The sequence below is a fragment of the Malania oleifera genome, chromosome 1 (genome assembly GCF_029873635.1).
Source record: "Malania oleifera isolate guangnan ecotype guangnan chromosome 1, ASM2987363v1, whole genome shotgun sequence".
In the NCBI taxonomy this organism is placed as follows: domain Eukaryota; kingdom Viridiplantae; phylum Streptophyta; class Magnoliopsida; order Santalales; family Ximeniaceae; genus Malania; species Malania oleifera.
The window spans coordinates 100,547,912-100,557,775 of record NC_080417.1 but is presented as its reverse complement, the minus strand read 5'-3'; the positions used below and the strand labels follow the sequence as shown (position 1 = coordinate 100,557,775).

Sequence of the window (9,864 nt, the reverse complement as noted above, 5' to 3'; positions counted from 1 at the left end):
CAATAGAAGAAAAACATTTTATTTTTTCCATCACATATTTTTAAATTTTCTTCAAATATTTAATTATGAATTTTAATATAACTATCCTAATTTAATATTTAAGAGTTTATAGTTTAAACCTTAAATTTAAATTTGTATAAACAAAATAAAATAAATTATATAATTAAACAAAAAATATATATATTTTTTATGAACGCACACAAATTTAAATTTTGAAACAAGGAATCTATACTCCCAATTCACAACGCTGCTAAACAAGAGAAACTAAACGGAAGCAATCCCCGGAAACATGAATACGGCGTCGTTAACAGTGGCTGCTTTCTAATCCCGACCACGACCAGAAAAACGAACACTATCCGGAACCGCAGAACCACCAGTCTGCCCAGCTCTCCGTTGAGCCTTCGAGGAATCGAAACGCCACTCCGACTTGGCGCCAATCTCTCTCTCTCTCTCTCTCTCTCTCTCTCCAATGTGCGCCTGCAAACCCCTAGTCCGTTCTTCTTCTCTTGCTTCTCTGGAATGCAGTCTACGATGCAATCGACGAACACCCTCTTCATTTTCTCCTCGGAATCTCTCTTCCCTCTCTGCCCCCATATGCTCTACCTCCTGGTTTGCCTCGCTCTTCTCTCCAAATACGGGTAATCTCTTCTCTCTCTCTCTCTTGGTTTTTCTTTCCCTTTTAATTCGATTTTCGTCATACAGGGTTAGCAATCGACGCGCAAAGAGTTAATCTGAGAGCTTACTCATACGGTGAAGGAGCTCTTGCCTTCGAAAATACAGGTCCCTTAGATGAAAGCGTCGGTAAAGGCTTAACCCTAGAAACTCCAGAAGACTCGGTTAAAGACACCGTGGAGCAGCTGCTTTCCAAGGGCGATGATGTCGCGAGACTGATGAAAATGGAACGAAGGCCTGAGGCTAATGTCGGAGGCCAACCCACTCGTCCAACTAGGTGGTTTCCGTATCTTGATAGATTCAAGGCGGGAAGTTCATTTTTGAGCAGCAGAGAGGTGTTGGAAGCGCTCAATCCTTATATACTGGACGTGAGGAAACAGAGGTTTAACAATGCGGTGAAGAATAGGACCTATTCGGTGTGTTTGGTGGTTGAGGGTTTGAGTGATTTTGGGAATGTTTCGGCCGCATTTCGCTCGGCTGATGCACTTGGGTTTCAATCGGTTCATGTAGTCTCCTGCGACAGCGCTAAAAGGTGCATGGAGTTTTGAGGTGAAAGATTTGATTTTGTTGTGAATATTTTGATTTATGCAGTCAGTTTTGTTTTTTCAGTCTTTACCATTTAGCTGTTTGTTAGAAGATTATTATACTTTGAAGATTCAAAATGTGTCTCTCACAACTGAATGATATATGGGTTTAATCAGCCAGTTAAATATTTGATTGTTGCCTTAATGTTCAAAATTCAAAATAATTAGAAGGACGGTTGTTCTTGTGTGCTTTATACTTTAAACTTTATGCCGCCCTCTTACCTTTTTCTGCCTCCCCTCTAGGACAGAACTTAGAAGAAATGTTCTTGTACAATTGAGGATTGGGACACTCTCAGCCAAGATTTGGTCCCTCACTTATATCACCCACATCTATATTGCAGGTATAGAGACAACCGTCATGTTAGCATGGGTGCAGAGAAATGGTTGGATATTGAATTGTGGAACTCTACCCAAGAATGCTTTCAGGTTTTAAAGTCACGTGGGTATCGCATTGCCACAACACATGTGGGTATAAATGCGGTATGGGTCAAATTTGCTTCTATTGGTTGGGTTTGTAATGAGAACTGAGAAGTAGATAATAATACTTGCTTTTTAATTTTTGAACTCATTTTTTAAAATGCACTACATTTTGGAGAAGCATGGCGACTGACATGTAGCAATGGTATTTAGCATCTTATCAAGCAACTATTTGCTTTTGTAACGATCTAAAGTGTGTTTTTTGTTTGTTTTCCAATTTAAAATCACTGATCTCTTGATGCATGCTTAGGTTTCCATTTATGACATGGATTGGTCATGTCCAACTGCGATAATTGTTGGAAATGAAAGCAGGTGATTGTCAGTTTCCTTCCCTCTCTACTGCTTTGTTCACAAGATTTAGATCTAATTATTTTTTCCTATTTTTCCCCTGGGCAGATTTAGTATTTGTTTCAGTATGACTTGTTAGTTTTTGAGGTATGCATTGTTCATGAGGAAAAGCTGTTAAAGATTGTTCTTATTGTTCCTGGACTCCATATTCTGAAGGAGGCCCTTTTACATATAGAGTTTTGGAAACCTTGTAAAATTAACTAGTATGCTATTTATTCTTGTGGCATGTAGTGGGATTTTCCTGTCCATTTTTTCTCTTGTATATGAAGTATTTAATTGTTTTAAAGCCAGTGTCTTGGCTTTTAGAAGAGCAAGATGAAAGTTACCCCATTACTATGCAGTTTTTGAATTTTTTTTTTTTCTGTTTCTTCATTATGTTTTCTTATTTATTTAAGCTATTTCATACCCAAACAGCGTTGCACAAGCTTTCAAACCTTGTCCAAGAATTTTCCATTAGAAAAAAAAAAAACTTAGACCATGATCTGTGCATAAAATATATTTGTTTTGATGGAAAGATTAAATAGCTTGTCCTACCAGCTGTCCTTTTGTAGTAATGATGTGCGAGTTCATTTGAATTTGAACGTGCAAATGCTTAAATGCTCGGCTCATATTCGTTATATATGCTTGTTCAAGTACAAAATGCTAATTTAAGTTGGCTTCTTCTAGCAATTAACCTGGTTATCCCCTGTGGCACTGCACTGGGAATGTTATTAATTTTTTATTAATTTTCTTAACTTTGTTAATATAAATATTTTTTTTAAAAAATTATATTTTGCTTGTACTTGTATGCCCAGCTGATGTTGGTGAATGCTGTTGCAGGGGAGTAAGTGATGAAGCTTTGGAGTTGTCGGATTTGCATTGCAGTATTCCTATGAAAGGCATGGTGGACTCCTTCAATGTTTCTGTTGCTGCAGGCATCCTCATGCATCATGCAGTTTGTGACAGAACTTTGCGTCTGGTAATGACTGTGACACTACAATCTAGAAAATCAAACTGGAGTCATGACAGTTTGATTTTATACTTAATGGTTGTCTTTCATTCTTAACCGATGAATTTCCTTTACCTTTCATGGTGACGAAAACTAATTGTAGACGTTGCTTAGGGACTTAAGAGGTTTATAGGTTGCTGAAGATTGAAAAACTTAAAATTTAGTGCTGTTCCCTTTTTCAACTTTTTGAATTTAAACCATTGTCGACACATTTGTTGGGCCTGCTTAGGTAGCTGAATTGGTGCTGGGCCTGCTGGCTTTCTGCACTGAGAGAAATAAAATTCATTTATTTTTTTTATGAATAAAAGCCTGTTTATTTTTTATTTTTTATTTTTATTTTAAATGGTAATGTTCTGATAAGTTCATGCCATGTATGTTTCTTATTCCTATTAGTTCTTTCTTACATAAAGATGAACACAGTAATACTTCATGCAGTTTCACCTATTTAGCATCCTTTTTGATGTTGAAGTTGCCCATCTGTGCCTTCCTGTTGCTTTTGTGCTCCAGTGAAAGTGCAAGTGTATGTGTGTGCATGTGTCTGCTTGAGTTGCCTGAGTGTCTAGACTGATTGTTTAAGTGTTATGTTTTTCATTAATCAAGCCATGACTTGTGTGTTGTACTACTGTTGGTTAATTCTCGTTCAAATGACATGTAGCTGTTATGGTGAAAATAAGTTCTTTTCACATATTGTTGATGTATTTTGTTGAAGAGAATACATCACTTCATGTGATATTCTTGAATTAATGACAGCTGTAAGTGCACTTTTGTTCTCCATATGTTGAGAAAAATTTGTAAATGTTCTTCATCGACAGGGTTGTCATGGTGACCTGAGCCTGGAAGAAAGCCAAATCCTACTTGCGGAGTTCTCTCTGCGTCATAGCAAGAGTACGATTAGCATTGCGCATGAGTATGCGAATCGGAAGACAGTCAAACCGATCCCAAAGCTCTAAGGAAGATTGGAATACAATGAACTGATAATTTTGTTCCCAAACATTTACAGACATCAGATTTCCAGGGTTCTAGACTTCTATTTTTATTATCATTTTGTTTACACATTTAAAATCAGCATAATGTTGTGGATGTATACAAAGCACAGGAATGTATCTGCAGGTCATCTAGTTAATTGCTTTTCTAAAACGTACGAAAGCTAGAATATAGCAGTGGTTTTTCTTGATGGCATTAGATTTGATTCAGTGACCGATTTTCCTTTTTTAGTTTCAGATAAAACTAGTATGAGGAAAAAGAAACATGTAATTTAGGCCAGAATTTTTTACTGTACTTGTGATTGCTCTACAAGGGAAATACTAATTACTAGGTCCTACTCTCACTCCCCTCCAACTCTCTCTCTCTCTCCATATTCTTCTAGTGACTAGGCTAGTTTGAAGTTCGCTCGCGCTTAAAATGTTTTGCGTGCTTGTTGCGTATGTCACTTATTATTTCTCCTCATTAGAGTGGGAAGAATTGACCTGGAAGCATGATGTCTAAACAGTGTTCTTCCTTATCTTCTGCAATTGTATTTTAATGGCTAGCTTTTATGGGAAAGCAGACAGGGTTTGTGTACGTTTGAACCTTTGTGTCTTTTTCATGTCAAGATGGTTGGCCAACACAACAACCGCTAAACCAAAAAAAAAAGGAAAATGGAATATAAAGAAAAGAGAGAGCAAAAAATAAGAAAGCCTAACAAACTTCATAGACCCATGGCTGTTCTTTTTCTCCTCGGCACCAAAGATGTGCAACCACCATGGGTGACTAGCTCCCATGCATTACAAGCTAGTTATCTGCTTGGGCTCACCTTCCTTTACCCTCTCTTCTCTTTTTTGTATAGCATCAACAGGACAGAGGGCAGTCGCAGCTGCTGCCAAAATTTCTTCCTGCTGCTGTCTTTCAAAACAAACCATCACCGGTAGCAGCAAATTTCTCAGATTCATGTCAGAATTTTGTTCAGCTGCTGTCTTCCAAAACAAACCTTCACCGGCAGCAGTAAACACCCTAGAAGTCATGCTAGGATTTCATCCTACTTTTGTCCTCCAAAATAAACCTTGAGGAATGTGGAAGGGAAGATTATACCTTGTAATTTCCTTCAAAAAGTTAATAAGAATACCTACGGAAAGCCACGAACTTTTTTTTTCAGTAAAAGAGGACGACACCTCCTAACTTTATTAGAAAATTCCTCACTTATGGCGGAAGAATACCATAGTTCCAATCTTAAGACTTTGGGATAACAAAAGCAAACTCTAAGACCCTAAAACTAACTTAAGCAACATAAACCAAACCAAAAAATCAAAGACCAACAACCAAACAAAAAAACTAAGAACTAAATCACTAAAAATGGAAAACAAAGAAACCTCCAGAAGATAACTCAAAAACATCATGAGCGCAAAGAAGGAAAACCCAACAAATTCAATCGAATCATTCCCCTGACTTGCTGAGGAAAATTATCCTGACAACTATATGCTCAAGAAATACCAGATTCACCCTGTTTGGCAAAGAAATCTGCACTTTTATTCACCTCCCTGTAAACATGTTCCACTTTGAACTATATGCCTCTCAATGCTAGCATAAGCTCTTCCCACAATTCCCATAAGTTCCAAACCGAGCACTTTCCAGAATTTATCCATTGAACCAATAAAGCAGAGTCACATGCAATCTTCACTTGATCAAATCCAAAATCTTTACACAGATTAATCCCTAAGATAATCACCTTCAATTTAGCCATGTTATTTGTTCCATAACCCAATAATGAGGAAAAAACTGCTTTAAATAAACTTTTTTCATCTCTTATCACGCCTCCACCACCACAATTACCCGGGTTACCTCTACAACTCCCATCCATATTCAACTTAACCCAACCTATCCCTGGTTTACACCATCTGACTACACGAGGAAGACGACGAACCCCCACATTTTTTACTTGAATATCCAAAGCATGAAAGACTGCAATATCCGTGCAAGAAGCAGGTGCACATTTATTTGACTTTTCTGAAATGGATCTCAGCTAATATTTAATATTAAGCCACACAGTTCTCACCGATTCATGAATTGATTCCATCCTGGCTCTACATCGACGAGTCCAAAGTCTCCAAATGATGAGACTAGGTATAAGACCTACCAAAATATCTAACTATGAGACCCGTCTTGCACAACTAAACCAGACATTAACTCTGCCTTTCCAAGTACTCATTGCCATACAACTAACACCCAACGCCACTGTTGCTTTTTTTCCATACCTCCTAAGCAAAAGATCTGGTGCAAAATACATGGTCTAGAGATTCAATCTTGGCATTTGAACAACAATCACATTAAGAGGCCATCTGAACACCTACTTCTTTAATATGAGTATCAACCGGAAGACAAGCGAACCAAGACTTTCACATACAAATTGACACCCTTTTTGGCAACATAGGATGCTAGATCCATTTTGCAGCTGAGAATTCCTCTTTATGCTCCCTTATAATTTCCCAAGCACTTGCCGTGGTGAATTTCCCATCTGTTGAAGGTTCCCAAATTACTGTATTTGGACCCTACTTGCAAGAAATAGCAGAGTTCATTACTTCCTCAGCCTGATCTTCACCCAACAGATCCACTAATAAATCAACATTCCACCCATCTCTATCCCAACAATCTCGAGTTCGTAGCTTATGGTTATTGATTTCTTGAACCTTAGCACAAAGGGGATCGGAGGCTAACCAACGATCAAACTAGAAAGAAGCCAACCCTTCTTTAATTCGAACACGGACATGCTCTAAAACTTCAGGAATCACACGAACAACCGATCTCCAAAATCTGGTTCCTTTATCTAGTTTCATTTTTCTCAAGTGGTGTTTCTTATACAAATACTTAGCTTTAAAGAATTGAGTCCACATATTATCCATAGTTAACAATCTCCACACAAACTTCATATGCAATGATTTTTTTACCTCCTCCAAATCCCTAACACTCAAACCATCCTCACAAACAGGCTTACATATATTAGACCAGGAACACAAATTCCTTTTCCTTTTGTCATTTACTCCACTCCAAAGAAAATTCGATAACATAGAATTTATCTTTTTGAAAACAGTATTAGGAATGTCTAATACCGCCAATTGATGAACCATCATTGATGATAATACATGCTTAATTAAAATTAGGTGGCCCCTTGAGATAAAAGCTTAAATTTCCAATCCGCTATCTTTTTCCTCAATTTATCAACTAGAGGCTCTAAAATACTGGCCATAAGACGTCTCGATACCAAAGGAACACCCAAGTATGTAGCAGGGAAACCTCCTTTCGCAAAGCCAGTTGTCCTTAACAGAGATTTCTTCCGAGCAAAAGCAATTCTCTTTGACAAAAAAATACTTGACTTTTCTTTATTTATCAATTGACCAGACCAATCCTCATACTTCTTCAGAGTCTTAATAAGCATTCAAATAGAATTTCTCTTGCCATTGGCAAAAATAAGAATGTCATTCGAATAGAGAAGGTTAGATACCAAAGGCGCCCCACAAGGATGATAGTAAGCCCTAATCTTATTCTCCATACAATTTTTCTTTAGAAGCCGAAAGAGAACTTCCTATAAAATAATAAATAGATAAGGAGATAGAGGATCTCCTTGGCGAAGCCCTTGAGAAGGTTTAAAGAAACCTTTATAAGTGTCATTCATCATAATGGAGAACCAAGGAGAGGAAACACATTCCGCCACTAAACCACAGAATATTCATGAGAAACCAAAGCTTTTCAGAACCAAGTTTAAAAAATTCCAATTGACCCTATCATATGTCTTAGCCATGTCCACTTTGATCATTACATTTCCACCATTAGACTTCTTATGCAGAGAATGAACCATTTCTTGTGCCAAAGAAATATTTTCAAATATACTTCTACTAGGAATGAAAGCTCCCTGTTAATGAGAAATCAAAGCAGACAATAAACCTGTCATCCTTGCAAAAATAATTTTCGAAAAAATTTTGTAGATAACACTACAAAGACTAGGCCTAAACTTGTCAAAACTCTGAGGATTATGAACTTTTGGGATTAGAACAATGTAAGATGCAGAATAAAATCTAGGAAGAGGAGACCCAGCAAAAAAATCTCTAGCTGCATCGATCACGTCTTCTTTTACAATATCCCAACAATCCTGGAAAAAAAGCCAAAACCAGACCTAGGCTACTTGTAGTGACCTGAAGAATTATAGTATTTTAATAATAAAGAGAGAGGAAAATGGAAACAGGAACAGAAGGAGGTAGTAGGCTTCGTCGACGAATACAGGGATTCGTCGATGAAGATCTTCAGGACCTCGTCGACGAGATCCTGTCTCGTCGATGAGAAAATACTGAGAGAAAGATTTGGGCTACTTTGAATTTCATCGACGAAGGGTAAGGTTCGTCGACAAATTTACTGAAGGACTCATCGATGAGGTGACGTGTCTCATCGACGAATCCAGCCTTATAAATATTGAAAACTCATATTTTTATCCAAATTCAGCCTCTCTCTCTCTCTCTCTCTCTCTCTCTCTCTCTCTCTCTCTCTCTCTCTCTCTCTCTCTCCTTTCTCTCTCCTACGGTCTCTCTCCCTTCTCTCTTCAATTTCGGCCCCGCCAGTTGCCGGATCGACGATCTGAAGCCACCAGACTCTCCTGGCAAAGTTCTTTGCAAGTCTGCCGGAGCGGATTGTTGGTGAAACGAAGTTGGATTTCATCCCAAATTCAAGGTAAGACCTTTTAGTCCATTTTTGGCCTTCTGACAGTTATAGGACATGATGTAGGCGAAGAAATACTAATATTTTGTTCTGGAAAACGTTATTTTCAAGGTGTTGTGTAGGAGGCCTTGCGAGTGTTAGGCCAGTATACCATCAGGGCTTTTCAGTAGTCAGGTAAGGGAAATATGCTATGCTAGGTAATTTTAAAATATTATACAGTTTATTAAATTATGAATATTATGTATTAAAGTATGGTGTGGCTTGAGAATATGAATATAGTACAGAGATATGTTTTACGAATTCTAGTACCATGATTTTACGAATTTCAGTATCATGATTATACGAATTTCAGTACTATGATTATGCAGTTTTCAGTGTTATGATTATACAGTTCTCAGTACTATGACGTATGGAATATAGTTACAGTTTATTCAGTATCATTGTTATTATGGTTATTTCAGAATCATGATAAATCAGATAGTTGTATATATATAGATGTATTATATAGTATCAGACCCTGTTAGACCATATAATTACAGAGCACGGTACCGTTGCTACAGATATTTATGTTATGAGTGCAACAACCTATTTAGATAATACGTGGTAGTAGGTTGATCACCTAGGCCCTTGACGTGGACAGACTCCCCATTAGATATGGGATGAGATGGGCAGATCAGACCGATGGAGTATAGTTATTTACCCTGGTCGACCAGCTAGTGTAGATCCCGCATATGGGCTGCATAACCCTGTTATGAGGGGTTAAATCATGACATACAGTTACCCACAAGGAAATTTTTCAGTTATTATTACATATGTACAGATTTACAGAAACATGGAACATACTTATGTATAATAGATGAATAGTAACCTACAATATTGTTATGTTAAGCAACATGGAAAGGGGGTGAATTTTATTACTTATGTTGTATTTACATATTCAGTTATACATGTTTATATGAAAATAGATTTTCATAATATTGTAGCTCATTTGCCACACACTAGTAATAGCATATTTCGTCTTACTAAGCGTTGGCTCATCCCAGTGTTGAACCACTTTTCAAGTGATCCAGGTAGGCGAGCAGACCAGGCTCACAGATAAAGAGGCTTCAGTACTACCCT

At 37.5% G+C, this 9,864-nt stretch overlaps 1 protein-coding gene across 1 annotated transcript; it reads left to right on the top strand.

Annotated features, from left to right (window-relative positions):
* The first annotated feature begins 210 nt into the window (after positions 1 to 210).
* On the top strand, positions 211 to 4,248 carry LOC131167363 (uncharacterized). The gene is made up of 6 exons (XM_058126153.1): positions 211 to 638; positions 703 to 1,204; positions 1,598 to 1,736; positions 1,984 to 2,045; positions 2,901 to 3,039; positions 3,882 to 4,248. The coding sequence occupies exons 1-6, from the start codon at positions 470 to 472 to the stop codon at positions 4,017 to 4,019; spliced, it is 1,149 nt and encodes a 382-aa protein (XP_057982136.1). The 5' UTR covers positions 211 to 469; the 3' UTR covers positions 4,020 to 4,248.
* The last annotated feature ends 5,616 nt before the right edge of the window (positions 4,249 to 9,864 follow it).